At 37.6% G+C, this 20844-nt stretch overlaps 1 protein-coding gene and 1 long non-coding RNA gene across 2 annotated transcripts in view; one reads left to right on the top strand and one right to left on the bottom strand.

Moving 5' to 3' along the window:
- Positions 1-20844, bottom strand: part of LOC136255168 (uncharacterized) — a 132115-nt gene that overhangs the window by 96531 nt on the left and 14740 nt on the right. Inside the window, exon 2 of the mRNA XM_066047887.1 lies at positions 1096-1380. Coding sequence (XP_065903959.1) covers positions 1096-1380 — 285 coding nt within the window. The remainder of the gene's footprint in view (positions 1-1095; positions 1381-20844) is intronic.
- Positions 15172-16369, top strand: LOC136256609 (uncharacterized). Its single transcript, XR_010701562.1, has 2 exons — positions 15172-15595; positions 16110-16369. It is a non-coding gene; the product is annotated as an uncharacterized lncRNA (long non-coding RNA).

The raw sequence follows: 20844 nt of genomic DNA, 5'->3' as shown, positions 1-20844 counted from the left end.
GCCTTTTTGGGGGCTGCACTCTTTTTTTACAGCTTGGCTGTTTTAGTTTAGATATATATATATACTAGATAAAGCACTGCCGTGAGTGCTATATGGGAAATATAGCACGAAAAGAGTGGGAGAGAGACAAATATAGCACGAGGCGAAGTGAGTGCTATATTTCGTCTCGAGACCACTCTTTGAGTGCTATATTTCCCGTACAGCACGAGCAAAAAGGCAGTGCTTTATCTGGTATAGAGAACTGTCAACTTGAGGTACATACAAGACACACGAAACAATTAGAAACCCACAGAGTAGTGTTATAATCAGTAGAATAGGCATTGCGCCTGTGTTTCACCTGTGTTGCACTGTGCTGCCCCTTCACTAGTCATGTTGTGAGTCTAGTCTCCATCTTCTCAATACTAATAGTTTTCGATTGTGGTACTTTAATAAGCATATTTCTGTGATATTACCTAGGACTCATCCGTTTATTTGAACAAAACATAGTAAGAATGTTCACTGCCGCTGACCACAAGCAACTATCATCGAAATCTTCAAGTGTGTCTATAAATTAAATCCAATGGTTTTGCTCTTACTGGTTGGGTTGACTGGTCAGCCAGCGCAGTCAGGCTATCAGCCTACACTGGCTTGGTTGATTGGTTGTACTGGCCAGAATGAGTGATTACCCACTCAAAGTAGGCTATCAGCCTGCAAAATAGACCTGGCAGTTCTATAACTACCTGATATAGAACTGTGGTCTATTAAAGTGTTCTATAACTGCCTAATATAGAAAACTTGTGCTTGTAAGGCAAATATAGAACACTTTTTTGCTTTGATCCTCCCACGCAAAGTTATTTATATGTATAGGACATTAGCAGGCGTATTTAAAGTAATTTGGCTTATTGAACAGCAGTAGTGATACTGGCTGTTTCTTTTAAAATATGCCAGCCCTCTATGGCAAAGTATTGATATCTGCCAGGTATTGGCCAGTTTCCACCAAAATGTATCAGTATCAATTTAGCTGGTAAAAAGTGGTATTGTGCATCCCTACTAAACAGTACTACTGATATAGTGCATGTGTGCATGTTTGTAGTGTGTCAATACATCTCAACTAACCAGTGAAATTTTCTTCCACAGCTACAGCCAATTTGTTCAGTTCAACACCTGGTGCCCTCATTGCTGCTACTAGTTCATACCAACTGGCATTGGGATACATCCTCAGCCAGTATCTGAAAAGTGCTGTACACCGTTCTGTCACATCAGCATTGTTTTCTTTGATGTTTTCAAGTTGCGCCACCTGATCATCATCTAATAGCTGTATTCCCAATTGATACCATCTGGAACTAGCATTAGCAATGACCCTAGTATTTAGCAGCTTCCTAAGAGTTGGTCTTGAGCTGCCTGTAATATCAATACACATTAATTCTATTTGTGAAGTACTGTACTGTAGCTTAATTTTTTAAAATTAAAGTATGGAACAATAGAGTATGACAATTTTTGTATGATATCTTTTTTGATAACTCTGATCATACATATTGCAAAAAAAAATATTATTGAATTCACTGAAGTAAAATTATATATCCTCACATTGATGTACGTATTGCTACGGTTTTTCAAATCCTCTAGAACAATGCCACAATATAATTCTAATATATCATGAAATTGGCTAAAATATATAGTGCTGAGGTTAATGCTTTCATTATAATAATGCCTCTGTACCTAACAATATAATATGGTCTGGTCATGTGAAACTAATATTGTTTCACTTGCCAAATTAGCAAACAAGCTTAAACTATTTGGGTTCTTAATTAACTGAAAACAAGCAACCTTCATCTTGCTATAGAAATTCCTAAGGGCTAATAATGTCTTCCCAATTTCCTACAATGGTCCCAGCTTCCGACTACCTTGACAAAAAAGCTAGTCCTTGAACATGTCCCATCATCAAAACAAGTTAATTCCCAACATCATAAGCTCTAGATCTGTTGCTACAGTAACAAAAGTTCCTGATGCAATGTTCAACCACAATATTGCACGGTCATGGCTTACATGTAATACTGAATTGTGGAATAGTGAGATTGAGATATCACTACTATCACTACTTTGAAGACAATGCTTCAAGAACATGGAAGAGTTCCAAGCATCAAGACAGGTCAACTCAATCTTCATCTGCTTAGATACTTTTATCCACTTTTCCAACAAAAGCATAGATGCAAGAAGTGCGGGTACAATTTGGATAAAAGATATTGCCACAAGATATGTCTACCAGGGTGACAACACGGTTTGTAAACTTACCTTAATGTTAGAATTCTGAGGTATTTACAGTCGAAGAAAGAAATAAGGTCAGCTGTACTACATGTGTTTGTAGATGTTTTATAGGAGGCTTATGGTGCAGCAGTCTGTGTAGATGAGAATTGAATATCAAGATAAAAGTTTATCAATATGCTTAATTCAGACAAAGGTATCTCCACTTCAGTGTTTAAAGCTCATGAGAGCAGTATTGGGTACCAGATTATCTCAATCCATTTCACATTATTGCTTTGGCTATGGAGAAGAGATCTATATTCTATAGACTGATAGTGCAAACTTGCTATTGTGGATCAGAGGATGCAGTTGAGCTTTAAACCATTTGTTGCAAATACTTGCCAAATAGGTGGGAGAGATACACATGTCTACTTGTTCTGCAGCTGATCAGTGGTGGTACATTCAAACAAAGTTGAACCCAGAAACAAGATGAATAAGGCTCTCCGTACAACAGTCCCAACAACACAAGAGCATGTGGAGTTGCTACTGAGTAGGATCTATGAGCAACTTGTTCCCCAACTTTTGCACTAATTGCTGTCCTGTCTTGAGAAGTGGTAAATCTCTGATTCCTCAGAGCTTATTTAAAATTAATTGTTCTTTTGTTTTGTCTTCAATAGTACATCTCATTCTTTCACTACATTCAAGCTAGGAACCTTGGGTTTTCTCAGAAGAAACAGATGAGACCCACATACAGCTGCCATCCCTAATCCCCCAGTCAATACTACTCCTGAACTGCCAGTTCAAAGAGGTATGAGAGTAACAAATCCTCTCAAGAGTTAATATCTGGTCCAAACTGGGCATAATCTGGAGATGTGATGATAGACACTGTAGTATGATTATGTGTTGTGATTTTGTAATTACAGTAGATTAGATTATCAATTTACGTCAAAAGACAAAGGGCAAAGCCTGTAAACGTGCCCACTTACAGAGACATACATATGGGTACAAGTACAAAAACAACCATAAATACACTTACAACAGAACATGACACACAAAATACCTATACAAGAACAAGACAAGTAAATGAGGTCAGTCAGTTAAACAGAAAACAATGAAGTGCTAACCAGAAAGGGACTGATTTGGTTATTTGTAAACTTCTACAGGTACTGAGTTCCAAAGGATTCGAGATTATTTATAATGCATGAGTAACGATATATGCATTGATGGTGGAAGATGATGTGGCAAGTGAGTAATTATGATAGTACTGTATAGTAAGGACCACAAAGGTTTGGGCATGGCACATGAAAAAATAAAAACCAGCCTCACTTCCCTGTCAACGATGAGGCAGTATTTAGGGACCCATCGATTTTGCTGGCAAAATTTTTGGCATAATGGGTGGGTAAAAGCAATGAGCAAAATGCTGGCATAATAGGTGCAATTTTTGTGAAGTGGACATAAAAATTGCACAAAAGATCGAGATACCCTAATAGAACAGTCAGACATGCTAAAATATCGACAATGCATAGCTAATTGTTACAGGAAAAACAAGTGACAATCGAAATACCCTAATAAAACATGTACAGTCACACATGTTAAGCAATATTAGCTAGCTTCTTGCTTTACATGTTAGAAGTAGTTGCTGATCGAGATACTCTAATAGAACAGTCACTTTAAGGTGAAACTGTAGCTTTACACTTGGAAATATTCAATTAACAAAGATCAGTGCTGAGCAAAATTTATAATTCTTGAGCAGAATATGGAGCATAATAGGTGAAAAATAAAAGAATTGCTGGAAAGAAATATAGGTAGAAAAAAAAGCAAAATAGACTGGTCCCTAGCAGTATTGGTTAGGTAAAACAAAGCCCAACAAGCCTTCACACTGCTGAGAAGTTTCTTAGTTTACTAGAGTCATATATCCCCAGTATATGGAATAGTTAATTGTTTGTTATTTTAGTAGTTTTTCAGTGAACCCGCATTCAGTGATGTTTTAATGAGAGAAACTTAGTAAAACAATTATGTTCCATATACTGACATTTTACTATCAGTATAACTAGGTACAACTACAGTAAAGCAGCTTAACAAATTAGTAAACTAAGAACCTTCAAGCAGTGTCAGATTTACCAGAAACACTTTCAACAAGTTGTTATGGAATATAAAAAAATTATTAAATAGAATTTTCTATATACTGACTGACTGAGTAACTGATGCCTTCAGACAAACATGACTCAATAACAGCTAAGGCTACAGTCTTGATTTTTCACTGTTCAATGTTGCTTCAGCTGGACACGTGCCTTTTGGCATACCGCAGTATATACAATGCATTCTTCGTGGACTTACCAGTGTCCTCCTTTGTGTCCCATTCGTCTTTGCTGACAGCAAAAGTTGTTGATTTGGTGGTAGCAAGTGACAGGTTCCTTCTTAACAGAAATCATCTGTATTTTTCATAGTGGCTACTTTGATTGCAGACTCTGAGGTGCTTTTCAAACAGTTCTTGATTTGTAATGCTGTATAGGTTGAACATAGCTGACAATGAAACGTAATAGATACTTCACTTTTCAGATGATAATTGATAGCTGGGGTACGGGCGCCAGTTATTTCTTTTGATGCGGTATGTGTGGGTTCACCAGTCATAATAATTTTATTTTACAAAAAAATGTTGACATACAAGTACACAAAAAATTGGAATTTTCAACTAAAGTAGGTACCATAGCACATTGATAAAATGGTAAAAAGTACAGAAACTAGCTGGAGTAGTGCACAATATTAAATCATAGTAAAACAGTAAAAAGTGTTATATCCCTATTGTGCATTTCCATTATGGCATCTAGGGATATAACACTTCTTATTGTTTTACTGTGATTTAATATCCTGCATTACTCCAGCTTGCTTCAGTACTTCTTATCAATGTGCTATGGTCCCTACTCTAGTTGAAAATTCCAATTTTTGTGTACTTGTTACATTAAAGAATGTCTGCAAGATTCGGAAGTGGTTCCAACACTCATCAGCTACAACGGTTTCATCCAGTTTCAACCAACAGCTTCCATTATTAGTGATACCCTTGACCCAGGAGAGTGCCACCTTAGCATTAGTAAAGCAACAATGTGGATGTTTGTTTTAAGAAATTCTACTGATGAAATTTGCCAGTAGATAGTAGTCTTTGGTGCTACAAAATTAACTTACTCTCCTCAATTCTCAGATAATACACATTAGCTATACTTCAGTTGAAGCATCACAGAATCCTGTGAGGCTACCAGGCTTTCTTCCTTTAGTGCTAAAAGTTCAAAATTAACAATTCAGGATTGATGTAGTCACTCCTTGGAATTCTTAAACAATTTTTTTTCCATTTGATCAATCAAAGATTTATTCCATTCAATCTTGCTGGTACAAGTTTTTGAAACAACAATTTAAAGCAAATAATGGCTGGAGCCACAAATCCTATAGGGTCATAGGAACAGCAACAATTTTTATCTTAGTGTCATTGCTTAACACGTCTCACTCATTGAGATTGAAGATAAGTTCATCATCCACGAAGTTCTACGTCATTCCTAGACTCTTCTGCTATTTTGTAATTGCTGTGATCTCCCACCTAAGAGGTTCTTTGTGTAAGATTTGTTGGTCAGGCCGGACCAATTATGGCACATCAAATGGTCCAGCTGGACCATATAATGTTGCTGCAGTTGGTCCCCCCTGCCACAAACGGTCCTCAAACCCACTCACACAACAAAACAAAATTAAATTAAAACTAGCTACACATATTGCTAGTCCAGCAGATTAGTTAACCTAAATTTCTCTTTTTCAAGAGCTATAGTGGCCAGGATTACTTTAGACTATCTATCAAGCTAGAAAGCAGGGATAGGTGGGGAGGGGGGTTAAAGGGGGCTCTCGACCCCTCCTCCAAAATTTTTTGTATACGAAGATCGAGATACTCTAATATAGCAGTCACTCTAATAAAACAGAGTATTAGAGCAGTGTGTAGCAAGCTATGTAAGGATTTTATGTACTTTATCAGCTATAAATGCCTAGTTGGTGAGGTGGGCAGTTATTGTCAGCTGGTTGTGACCTTTTATTTCTGGATCTGCCCCTGCTAGATAGCTGCCCTAGTCCAGTCATTTCATGGTTTGACCTTAAACTAATTGCAACACAAATGGTTTCAACAGTTTCTAGCACAGAAAAATGTGCTCTATAACATATCAAAAGTCCCAGAAAATCCCATAAGGGGAAAGTGACCTTTTATGCATTTTTTAGCAAAAAATGAGGATTTGTGCTTCTATTTCAGCTGTATATTATCCAAACTATTTACATTTGGTATCAAATGATTGCTCTCACTATAAGGAACAAGATGATACTTGTTTGGTAACCATAGCTTAATTTGTTCTAAAGTTATCATCATTTTACTGGACAAAACTGACATTATTTAGTCCCACCCATGCACTTAATTAAATTTTGGTTCAACCTTGTCTAATGGTAGTTTTCCCATGGCAAGGGATATTCTTATAACAGAGGGTCATAATGAAGACTAGAAGGAGCATGTGTCACCATGGAAACCGAGAAATAGCATAGCTTTATAGCCAATTCAGTTGTTTTCATTCTCTATTGTCATGAAGATGGATTTAATTCTTTGCAATTACAAACCTGACATTGTACTAATTAAGTTAGGTACAAACACAAGGACATTCATTATAATAAAATTGTACTTCAACCATGGCCATGGTAGTGGAAAATCTATTTTCAACCATGGCCATGGTAAGTTTTGCTTTCATTCAGTGTTGGTATCTGTATCATCTTCTTCATGGATTGAGGTATCTGAGTTGGTGCAGCCTGTTCCCTTGCAGTTGCCACAAACAGAAGTGCATTTCACATTGAATTTCTTGCAAGTGCATCTTATGCCGCTGCAGTCAGTGTGGGTTACATCTAATCATTTTCAACAGCTCATCTGGAGATAAATCACTAGTTAGCACAGGCATCAGTTTTCCATCATAGTCTTTCCACCCCCATGCAGTTGGCTGCATTTCACTGGCATCACCGTTTCACTCTTGTGTTTGGAAATATACACGGAAACTGTGATATTTAGCAGCAGCTGAAGTAGGTGGCAAAGTTTGTGGAAGAACAAATGTAGTACTTTTAGCTACCTATTCACAATAATGCTTCTAGTGGAGAAAGTTCATTCCTTCCCTTGGATTTCCACTGCTCTCCTGCAGCCATGATGTCATTTGGTGTAGATGTTGCTGTACTGAACACTTTGGTCTGCATTTGAAAGTGTTTACTGGACTTTACCTTTCCCAATGCCATATAGCTCTGATGTTTTGTCACATCCAAGTATTGCATGCAGGAAGAGAATGTTTTAGCATATTTCAAAGCCAAGTTTCTCTTTGACAGCAGTTATGTTCCATTTCATAGTAGCTTTCTTTGGCTCTGGTTTGAAAAATATGTTGCGTGATTTCAAGTGGGCATGATAGCACAACAATACAAGAATATCGGTGTATATAGCAGTGTCTGCTACTCTGGCTAATTCTACTGATTTTTGTGCATTCATCACATCAACATCTCTTGAAGCATGGTATACTTTACAATTTCTTTCCAAGAAGCAGCTAAGCATATTAATGAACTGCTACTTGTTGGTGCTGTTCGATAAAAAAATTCCCTTCTTCATATTTAGCTTCGTATCTTTGGTGAATGACACATGAGAAGTCATCAACAAAAGATATGGTACATTTGAGGAGGGCCAAAAGATGCTCTAGAATGGCTGTGTCATTCACCAAAGATATAAAGCTGAACATGAAGAAGGGAACTTTTAATCGAACAGCACCAACAAACAGCAGCTCATTAATATGCTTAGCTGCTTCTTGGAAAGAAATTATATAGTATACCATGCTTCAGGAGATGCTGATGTGATGAATGTACAAAAAGTAGTAGAATTAGCCAGAGTAGCAGACACTGTGCTAGTTGGTGATCTTCTTGTATCTGTTTGTGGCAACTGCAAGGTAACAGGCTGCATGAACTCATATACCTCAATCCATGAAGAAGATGACACAGATACCAACACTGAATGAAAGCAAAACTTACCATTTATATACACAAGAAAACTAACACGGCCATACAATTTTCAATGTCATTGTATATGTACCTAACTTAATGTCAGGTTTGGAATTGTAAAGAATTGAATCCATCTTCATGACAATACACAATGAAACAACCGAATTGTGACTGTCTCTGGGAAAACCGGTCTTATCGCCCATTAAAAGTATTGAGAAATGTCAGTTTTAAATATTCTGAGTGTTGTAGCTTGCCAATGATGGTAGCTACGCGTACCAGATTTTCACACGTTTTACAACAATTTATTTCCTTCCAGATCATCTACTGAAGAAGTAGTTAACAGCTAAGTTTCCCACCATTTTAGATAGTTTTTTAAACCGAGGTTGCCCATATCAGGCAAGCTCCAAAAGGGGTAGGAGGCGGGGGGCCTGGAAGGCAGGTAAGACATTGTTTAAAGATTAAAGAGGAATGTGTTGGGATATATTTAAACAGGGAGGATGTGTTGGAAAAATTAAAGAGTAATGTGTTGGGATATATTTGGACTCCCTGTTTAAATATTACTAATACTATATTAGGCCAAGTTAAGGACCATTCAAGGCTCAAAACTAGCTAAAATGAAAGGAAACTTACAGCACAGGTCATTGTCTAATACCACGGAGCTATACAGTCACACACAGCCATCTCCAGGTTGGCCAGGACTCCATCAAGGCCCCAGACCACTCATACGGCTTGCCACTGCTTGAAAATTTTGATAGTGCATTCGTAAAGCTTTGTGTTTGTGTGAAAAAATCAAACTTCCTGTTTTTGGGCGATAAGATCGGTTTTCACAGATCCAGTTACAATTGTATATAAAGCTATGCTATTTCTTGGTTTCCATGGTAACACATGCACCTTCTAGTCTTCATTATGACCCTCTGTTCTAAAAAAGTCCCTTGCCATGGGAAAAATACCATTAGACAAACAATAAATAGGTTAAACTAAAATTTAATTAAGTGCGTGGATGGGACTAAATAATGTCAGTTTTGTCCAGTGAAATGATGATAACTTTAGAGTAAATTAAGCTATGGATACCAACCAAGTATCATCTTGTTCCTTATAGTGAGAGCAATCATTTGATACTAAATGTAAACAGTTTGGATAATGTACAGCTGAAATACGTAGAAGCACAAATACAATTTTTTTTGCTAAAAATGGCTAAAAAGGTCATGCAATAGGTCACTTTCCCCTTATGGGATCTTCCGAGACTTTTGATATGTTATAGAACACATTTTTCTGTGCTAGAAACTGTTGAAACCATTTGTGTTGCAATTAGTTTACGTTTGACCCCTTTTTTCATAAAATGACCGGACTACCTGGGTAACTACGTAATTGGTTTCTCCGTTTCTTTTCCAGTATAAAGTTGCTCATGCGCAAATATGTTTTCTGAGATATTTTTGATTATCATCAGAGATTTTCATTTGATAAGCCAATGGTGGGCTTAACTTGAGCCCAGTAAATAATGGACCACCAGGAAAGAAACGAAAAGATGAAAACAGTTCCCAAAATCATGTATCAATTTCCTATCTGTGTATAGTAACATACTACATGAGCAGCTCCAGGTGATTTGGAATAGACAGACATGTTATACTGTAAAATCAAGAATTGGCCATTTTTTTGTTCATCATGGTAGCTTTCACTGTTTGAAAGGAACAGTTTACTAAATGATGAGGTACGAAATACTAATTAGAGTGCTATAAAATGATTCTTTGTATACCATATCAGATCATGAATGGATACTTGCAGCTGCTAGTTGCATTGCAGCTATGCAATCATTACTCAAACAATTACATCAATTGTTAATCATTCCTGCACATTTAAAGCATTTGATGAGAGGGCATCACATCTACTAAGTAAGGTACATGAATTCAGAATGTTGTGTGTATATACTATAAGTACTGTGTAATGGTACATACAATGAAATAAGTGAAACTTCATGTGTTTGCAATGCTATTATATACACATTCAGGAAACATTAAGTACTGTAATTTGCTTTATTTTTGTTGCAAAAACTTTTCGTGATAAAAATTTTTGGTCTAAAAATATTTTTGTATGATTTACGTGAATGACTGTTCTATTAGAGTAGTTCGAACTTTTATATAAAAATTTTTCATACAAGTTTTTGCATACGAAAATTGTTTTACAATGAAAAATATGCAAATTACCGTACAAAGACCTTTATTGTTGGGGCATACAATCATGGAAACAACCATTGGATTTTGATTGTAAGTAGGACATTTATATGCAGTAGCCACTTGCCACATCGAGTTAGTTGGATATTGCTCTTTTGCATCATGCAGGCCATCAATATGAATGAGAAGATATTCTACTACCTTGATCCCTTGGGCCCTTCGAAATCTATACGTGGAGCATACACAGCCATCGAGTAAGCTAGGGATTGGGTGTAATTGGCTCTGGTATTATTATATGTTGGTGATGCAAGGATCAGTACCATGTGACCAAAACTTTTAATTTTTACAAGAAGTTTTTTGATATGCAGCACACAATTATTGGAAGAGACCCTGTTTTGATTGACAGGTGCAAACAAGTGCAACTGCAACGCAGTGTGCAAATGGACAGCCATAACTGTGGTGTTTTATGTTTGAAGGTTAGTATATTCTTACCTGTCTATACATTAAACCAAGTACATGTATGTGTATTTAATTCTCTATATATAGATTGCAGAACAACTTCTAAATTTGAATGAAATCAATGAGGGTAAAATGTTTAGGGTAGATATACCCAAGGCTCATAAAGACATAGTCTTAGTATTACTTGCAAATTCTGGTATGATTAAATCCTGGGGTTGGAGGAATTTTTTCCTTACTTTGGCCTCTTTTCTGTTACACCTTATCAGTTATAAGTCATTAAATCTAGGAAGTGGCTATATTTACGGGCCCGTAACGAAGGATTTTTTTGCTATATTTACGGCATTCCTAAGTGCGCATGTGCAAGCATCTCATGACTTAGTTTGTTACTATTTTAAAAAAAAAACTTAGATAAAATCATGACACAAAAAGGTATAAGAAATGAAGAAAAAAAGTGTGATGTTATCGAGGTTCGAACCCACACATCCAGGATTGGAGTACCCATGCTCTACCACTGTACCACCAGTGCTTGCTGGGTATTTCACTTGTTTTTGTACTATTTAAATGTTAAAAATCTATAGTCTAACCCATACCAGTGAAGAAGAAACCAAAGCTGAACCCGACCCTAACCCTAACGTTAACCTGACGTTTGCCTGTTAAACACAATGATGACTTTCACTGTCTGTATGAAGGTAAGTTTTTGGGTGGATTCGAGGCGAGCTAGGGTTGGCCCGGCTTCGCCGGGACGCTCGCTTCAACCCTAGCTCGCCTCGAACTCACCCAAAAACTTACCTTCATACAACTAGTGTGTTTGATACTCGAGTTATACAACAAACGGCCAGGTAAATAAATATTTGCACCGTGACCGACTAAGTCACGAGATGCTTGCACATGCACACTTAGGAATGCCGTAAATATAGCAAAAAAATTCTACGTTACGGGCCCGTAAATATAGCCACTTCGTTAAATCTAAGTCCTTGAAATTAGGTTAGGTAATCCTAAGGCTGCAGCACATGTTGCTGTCAAACCTTCAGTGCTGGTCTTTGTAAAGTGTTAATAATAATAAAATAAAATAATGTGTTATACATACTGTAATTATTTTGCAATCTTCAGTGGATCTTACTGACTATTGCATCATGTGTGGATGTTCTGACGAGAGTCTTGCTCATCCAGAGTATTATGGAAGATGGGTATATATATGCACAAGATTATATTGTTATGTAATACGTTGAATATGCTATTATACTTTATAGATGAATATGCTATTGTACTATACAGATACAATGTGACAGCTGTAATGAATGGGTACACATCAAATGCTCTGGAATCACTACAAAAAAACCCAGCTGAAACGTCTTCATTAATAATTTTAGATTTAACTGTGTTGAATGTTCTCCTCCTGCACCTAATGATTTTTGATTAGCAAATTTGACTTTATGGCTAGCATGTACATTTGTATACCTTCACTCACAATATTATAGCTATCTGTATTATTATATTTACATTCTATAATACATTAAGACAATCCATGCACATGAAATTGCCCACATGGTAGACTCTACAACCCTGTATGTCAAAACCTAGCTAGCTATATAGTTACTTATTATTCCCAAATAGCTAACATTATCACTATAATAGCTAATCAGCTGACTATATTCAGCTTGATCTTGTCATTCCAGTCTTCAAGTTATTTGCTGTATGTACTGAGCTATTTCACCTCAAAGTTGTGCATAGTAGCAGAATCAAGAATCACTGTTCTTAAGATATTACTTAAACTATAGGGGTAGTGTTAAGAGTGGGGGCCAACATTGGCAATGAAATTTACTTGGTGCATGGAGGTTGAAACATGCAATAAATGTAAATGATACCCATCCAAAAACAGCTTATAGCTGTAAAAAAAGTGCGCGTCCAAGTAAAGCAGAGTTAACTGCGACAAAAAGTAATGATATCATAATGCGGCCATGTGCGAGGTGTGCAAGTTGTAAAATTAATATTAGCTAATCAGATAATACAATGTTATTGTTAAAGTGTTAATGAGAACTATGTGATGCTGCTAGTTTTTAAGTGTGTGAGCATCTTCATAAATGCCACATAAATTTAATTCTCAATAAAGCAATGTGTATAGATTCTCTGATAGTAATAAATAGTTTGAGTTTGGCCACCTTTCCTTTGTTCGTAGCATTGCTGTATACAGGAAAGGCGGCCAAACTCAAACTATTTATTACTATCAGAGAATCTATACACATTGCTTTATTGAGAATTAAATTTATGTGGCATTTATGAAGATGCTCACACACTTAAAAACTAGCAGCATCACATAGTTCTCATTAACACTTTAACAATAACATTGTATTATCTGATTAGCTAATAATAATTTTACAACTTGCACACCTCGCACATGGCCGCATTATGATATCATTACTTTTTGTCGCAGTTAACTCTGCTTTACTTGGACGTGCACTTTTTTTACAGCTATAAGCTGTTTTTGGATGGGATTTCAATACTTTTTGTTAGAATAAGCAATGCACTGTTGATAACAGTAGGTGAGTTTCCAGTTTCCATGGTTTTGACAGAAACCCCAGATTACAGTGACAGAATATTAAAATATAACTGTAATTTTAGTGGCCAGGGCCGCCCACATTGGGGGTAACTGGGGTATTTTGCCCCCTACCACAGCCCGAAAGGGGCCACTTGAATACCTGTTTAAAGAAAGATCGATATACTCTAATAAGCAGTCAGGATCTAGACCCTTCCTTGCCCCTGGGCCCCTCTTTAACTCTTTTCCCTGGGCCCTCTAATTTCTCTGGACGGCCCTGTTAGTGGCATGCAACTGGAGTCAACTAACACCCATTTTAACTAGTAAACCCTTAACAACACTTTGCCTTTCATCTTGTACTGCATTGAAACGATCAAGATACTCTATTAGAGCAGTCACAAAACAACTGTAACACAGCAATCAATATTTAGCATAGTTACAACTTCTGCTTAGCATCAGATTGTATAGTTTAAAATACTAGCTACTTACAGACTTTACAATATAAAAATATGGCACTTGTAGAATGTGACTGTTCTATTAGAGAATCTCGATCTACTTCAAGCATTGACTAATTCAAGTGAAGAAGCTACGCCCCTGCCAAGAGATCTTGTGAAATGAAATGAGAATAGTAAAGAAAAGGCAAGTATGTACAGAGACAATAGAGGGGCGCATAATTATGTCCTGTTGTAAATAAACGCCTTTAAAATTTATATTACTACTAAATAAACGCACCAGAATAGGCTTGTGTGGCTGTTGTCTCCAAGATTGTCTCATTACTTGTCTTTTCGTGTTGAAGGGATTTAGTCGCAATTGTTGAGTTTAACTATACATGTATTTGTGTTGTAAAACTTAATTGTAAAAAGGCGATTAGCACATATCATGATAAACATGTATTTGTCACAGTAGAGTCTCTCACGAAGTCATGATTATTACGAGACATTGGACCAGGGTAAAAAATTTACTGAGAGGTTGTAGCGTTTGTATATCTTAGTATCTTAATAAATAATCCCCCATGATCTCTAATCACTAATAGTACAGTGAAAACTGGTCATTATTCAGGCCGTAGGGAAAAAATTTTCTAACCTTACCTTTTAAAGAGGTGGCTGCATTATGCGGCCTTAAAAAAAGGTAAGAAGCATGCTGTTCTAACTGACTATAGAGATGGATTTAGTGTATGACAGCATATGAGACAGTGAGTGCTGGCAACAAGGGGGCAGCCAATCTGTTAGAGCACCAAAAGCACTGCTTCAGACATAGGCAGTTGACTGTCAGCCCCAAGTGTAAAAAGTTTCACTATTGGTTCTTATAAGCTCCTGATGAAGAAAGTAATGAAGTCATTATCCATAGGATATATTTTTCAGAGTATCCATTTCAGTTCTACAATATAGTAGCCAAGCATAAGATGAACATAACACAGCATTCCAGTAATTTAGTGGTGACCACAACACTGCCTGAGTTAAACTGTGGTGAGATTTGAGACTACCAGAAGCCCTGGAATGTCTTCAACACATGAAATACCAAGTATCTAATGCCTGGCTTTCATCCACAGTGGACCTGTCTTGGTGGCCACTTGTACAGAAGGGAAACAGCTGCCACACAGTCGTGCGAGTGAAACAGCTAGTTGCCACACCCCTTAATTATCAATTTGTAAAATCTTTAGCAAAATTGTGTGTGCGAGCAAGTGCGATGTGGCAGTACCGTGTATATGGTTGCTGCCTAGCAGTGACACATCACGAGTATTGAAGTCACAAATGCGTTACTGTATCATCCATCTAAATACAATCTCTGAATGTGTCATTTTGTGTAGAGAGCAATCTTCCACAAGAAGTGACCTGCAAGTTTCAGTGTATATTGTTAACCATTAATATTGTTCACAATATTGTGAACTATATGTACAGTGAAACCTCACTTAGTGGCCACCTCTTTAATAAGACCACCTCATTATATTGGCCACCTCTAGTAGGTCCCAAATATAGCTAAGCATTACTTATGACCTCATTAATAAGGCCACTTAGTTATTCAGGCCAAATTTTTTGGTCCCACAGCCTGCCATATTAATGAGGTTTCATTGTACTTATGTGAATTTTTATTTTTCGTAACTTTTCTTCAAGTTTACTGATGGGCACTATGAAGCATTGTTGACTGGTACGTGTATAATGTGGTGACTTGAAATGCTAAAACAGTACGTAGCATGTCTTGAATGTACATGTAATGTGTTGTAATGTGTCCACACATCCACACATCTTAGAAATAAATATAATTGTATTCTCTATAAATAGTCAGTTCCATTGTGCCACTGGGTCATAAGTTGGTTGAGTATGGATCATCCAGGGCACTTGAGTCACATTTTGTCCTGGCAAAGTGGATCTCATCCACTGACAGAATATACAGGATCAGATCACGTGTATAAATTACGGTGGAACTTGTTTATTGCCACCTTCACTCATTCAGCAGGTAACAGTGTATAAATTCTCAATTGGAATTGGCTTTTCAAGAGTGGTTGTCTTTCTATACTAGTGGCCATTAAGATAGGTTGTACTGATAGAGTGTACATACTAGAGATGCAACAATATCCTCCACTTAGTGTCGTTTGATAGTGATGCAATGGAGACTATGTATTATTGCATTTAAATACTATACTATTATATTGCAACTCTAGCACATATTTATAACAGGAATGTTTGTTAACTGTTTAGACATACTGGAGCCACACCCACTCATCTGGATTCTACAAATGGAGTCATACCAACTTGTTGTCATCATACTTACTCGTTACTCCCATTGTGTTTGGATGAATATACATGCCGTCATGTGAGACTTGCTACCATGGCAGGCCACTGGAAAACATTTGCATAGCAGTTATATTACAGTCATTATTGTACAATTCTTACATTATTGTTGTGAAAAGTGTTTGGTATTCATGTGTCTCCTCTGTATGTTGTAATTACATGTGTAATTTTGTGTGGGGGTGCTATAAAATGCAATAATGCATGGTGACAATTGTATTAGGCGATTTTGCACTCTTCCTTTTAAGCTAGCTACATGTGCTAATTACTCACAGCTTGTGTCAACAACTGGTAACTGCAGTTGTACTCTTGTGTCGTTCTTTAAGCCGCGCCCTTAGAGGACAAATTATGTGGGGGCGACTAATTTCAAAACGAAGGATGGTATGCAGCACCATATATAGATTACATCTATGGACTATAATCTATGGCAGCACACTTCTTGGTGGCTATATGATTAACTGCCAGTTCATCAATACCCAGTGACCGCAGTTGTGCTCTGCGTCATTCTTTAAATTCCGAGTAAAATTCTTAGAGAGCAAATGATGTGGGAGCGACTAAATTCAAATTTCAAACTAGCCATTCTCGAAAACAAATGTTTCAATTTGAACGAAACTTTCAGAACAGTTTGAAGACACATTGCCCTACATGCCAAGCGAGTATTGCGGAAAACAACAATCTGGGATTTGTATTTGGCCTCTAGGTCGACTGAGGACGACTGAAACTTCGTTTGGTGCTGAAATCACGACTGTAGGGTAATCATGTATGGTGAAATCGATGATGTGAATCTTGAGGTGATTGAGTGAATACTGAAGCGATAACAGGGCGATCAATGTTCGGAATGCACAAAGGAACGCAAGGCATACACCTGCGGTTGCGTCTAACCGCATGCGATTAAAAAAAAAAAATGAAACCTCCCCTTTGATGTCGGCAACCTCCATCACGAAACAATCGGCATGGATTTGCTTCACTGCTTGTGTGGTAGTTACTAGTGACACGATGAGTTCAACTCCAGAGTTGCAGAGAGATAGCGTAAGTGACGGGTGGATTACAGGAAGGCCGAATTTGACAACGTTCGTTCTTGTAAAATCCTCACGTAGTGGTCGCGTCATTTATTGTCTGCGGCGCGCGTTTCTGCTTTACTGGCCGCGCGACTCACTACCGTGAGTCTTGATTCATGGGGTCTGGTTTCACATTTATGATCTATCTTGCAACATATGTAAAAATAGGCCGGACTAGGATAGCCTCCCTGTTTTCACTTTTCGCCACCTATGTAACTTATTGATTGCACATGTGACTGTAATATTGTTGATTTTACATCCTAGGCAAACAAGCTGTGCTGCCTGCCTAGTAATAAATAATAAAGAACTATAGCTACTGATCATAAATAACTATAGCTTATACAAAACTTGCATCAAATCAGTTTCTCATTCTCACTCTCACTTGTAGCTATATGGTGATGCTACGCAGCTAAACTATATGATCAAAAATGGTTTCTGAAAACTATCTCAACATTGAACGCCACCACTAATTTGCATCAGGTGTGCATAGAGAGCTTGCATTCCACCAATAATGCTTTAACAACTGTTGCTAGTCAGCCACACTTGGGTCAATGGGACTGAATGAGACGAATGCTGTTGGTTCATCACCATGAGCTGCCAACAACGTGTATCAGTGTCAGACGCTAGGATAAGGTTGCAAACAAACATTGAAAACTAGGTTTAATACAGACAAGTGCAATTAGTAGGCACCAGCCTATTATGCTTATAATTTTGCCTATTATGCTATGCTGCAGTGCTCAAAAATTTTGCTTATTATGCTCATAATTATGCTCAAAATTTTTGCCATAAACTTTGGCTGATAAACAACTGGTTAAATGTAAAAAGTACTCATTGTGCATTAAGAATTTGGCTGCATTATAAACTATAATAATAGTGGTGTCATCAGTGGCATCAACTGTTCTATTATTGTAAGTCAGCCTTTTTCTGTGGCATGTATTTTTGCTTACAGTATGACAATTATTCTGCCTATTGTGCTAGCATTATGCTTGATGCTTTCAGGCACCTATCATGCTCAAAATTATGCCAGCATAATAGGCTGGTGCCTAGCAATTAGTCTCAAATTTTAATGCTTTATAAACTTTTGACCACGGCTATCCTAGTTTATACAAGTGACTAACCTAGAGAACATGTTCCGTTGTACGCTTAAGCATTGAGAATGACTGTAGCCTTTGTCCTCTGCCCTAAAGCATGGCTGGCTAGCAACAGTTGTTAAGCATTTCGAGACACTCATTTTGTATGCAACCTCTCTATTGTTGTTAGTCTCAAAAATTTTCCCACCCCCACACAAATAGTGGACTGGGCATGAGACTGCATTGTTAATTGTCAGGTGAGGGACCATCTATGGCAGAGGGGGACCATCCATGGTGCTGTAAGTAGTCCAGGGGGACCATTTACAGCAACTGTAAGTGGTCCGAGGGGACCAATTTTGAGGGGACCGGTCGTAGCATGCAGGTCGCCTACACATGCAGATATACTAGTGAACATTTAATCCCTAGTTCAGTCTTGGTCTTGGGGATTATTGCTAGTATATCTGCAGGTGTAGGCAACCTCCCTTGTTTCCCTACTTTTTTCTATGATCCCTAATCAAACTAATTTTTCCTTAAACTGTATAATATTGTGACTGATTTTGTGAAAAGCAGGCTATTTAGTGGTCATGAGCTTGCAAAAAAGTTCGGTTGTCATTGGAGCAGTATGTAAGGTTTTCGAATGCTGTCTGTTGTACTGCTCACCATAACCAATATCTGTCTTTCACAAATAAGTCTCTCAAGAGTTTTTTTGTCTTGTCAGCCAAGCATGGTGTAAGTTTGCTGGGATGGTTGGTTAACCATGCCCAAAATCTATGTAACTCAGAAATGTTTTTAGCAGTTGGCATTTTCTGAATTGCCACGACCTTGGCTGGATCTGGTTTGATACCAGTTCCATCAATTAACTGCCCTAAAAATAAACTTGTCTTTGAGAAATTGATATTTTGTCTTGTTCAGAGTCATACTGGTGGATTGCATGGTTTGTAACACAGTGTGTATGGTGATGATGCTCTTTTTGTGTATATATCAGGATGTCCATCATATACCATGGAGATCTCATTTAGGATGCGAGCTTCTCCTAACATAGACTTGCTCACAAAGTACAGCAGCTGGGTGAATCCGGTCCATATGTTGAGCTGCATTGGGCTCGAAGGCCCATGTAATTTATTGTTTGTGAATATCTTACTTGTTTTGCATGCTATGCTTGGTTTACAACAACATTCTCAGTCTCATGATTTCTCAGGATGCATATGTAGCTATTACTGTGATACTTACACCGATCAGCACACTGCTGTTATTACAGATTTAGCAAAGCCACTATTATGTTGGGTTGTCCAGCCATAGAAAAGTTCAAATAGTTGGCCAGGATACAAATCTATAATACTCACTGAACAATTTCCACAAATTGAAAATAGGAGCCACAGCCTGATGCTCGGAGATGGCAAGCCTAATGGCCAAGTGTGGATCTAACCCAACTCAACAAGAGTGTTTATAGAGAGAGGTATTCACTTCTGGCTGCAGACCAAATTGGCTGGTGCCACAGTTCTTTCAAAACTGGACACAAATTCAGGTTTTTGGTAAATTGTACTTGCACCAGAGTTGACTCTTCTGACTTTGACAATGTTCATCACACTTTTGGCCATTACTGCTTGCACTAGCATTACATCTACCCCTGAAGACTTCTAAGAGCAAATGGCACAGATCCTCAAAGGTCTGGATGATGTTGTGCTACAACCAGTAGCATAAATATTTTGATAATTATCCACCACTGAGCAAAGATATATTCATATAGAAAAGGAATCCTTAGCTTTAACATGGGCTTGTGAATGTTTAGCAGTCTTGATTTTTCACATTAACATAAACCCTTAGTGTCATTGTTCACCACCTACAGTCTTGATAACTTGCCATTTTGAGTTCAGAGATTCCATATGCAGGTGATAAGGTCTACAGTAATATTGCATGTTTCTTGTAAACAACTACTCATTGATGATACAGTTCACTATGTTGTCTAGGGCACCAACAGACCCCCAATTTGAAGCTCAAAATCAAGCAAGTCCTGCAAAGTATTCCAACTACTGAACAGCATCTTGCATAAGCAATGAACAGATACACTCTGTGTTCAAGTGAGGCAATACTGCCAGACTATGGGCCTACTCTCACCAACGAAATTTTCCCATACTACCTGTACCTTGTTTGTACAGAACTATCAATCAAAGATGGTTTATTATTGGTTACCAAATTGTGATTCCGCTACAACTATATGCACAGTCTGAGATTTTGGACAAACTACAAGATAGTCACCATGATATTACAAAGTGCTGGACTTGAACCAAATAGTGTGTTTGGTGGCCAGGTCTCACAACTCACCTTCCAGGGAACATTAAGAACTGTACAGAATGTTTCAAAAACCAGTCTCAGAGTGCAGAACCGTTGTTGTCCTCTTCCTTACCTGACCTCCCATAGCAAAATGTCAGCCCTGATTTGTGCAATGGAAGAATCATTTCCTTTTGAGAGTGGACTACTTTTAGGTTCATTGAAATATCTAAGATGGCATCATTCTTA

This window comes from Dysidea avara, chromosome 5 (assembly GCF_963678975.1).
Source record: "Dysidea avara chromosome 5, odDysAvar1.4, whole genome shotgun sequence".
Lineage (NCBI taxonomy): Eukaryota > Metazoa > Porifera > Demospongiae > Dictyoceratida > Dysideidae > Dysidea > Dysidea avara.
This window is presented reverse-complemented; position numbering and strand designations above follow the sequence as displayed.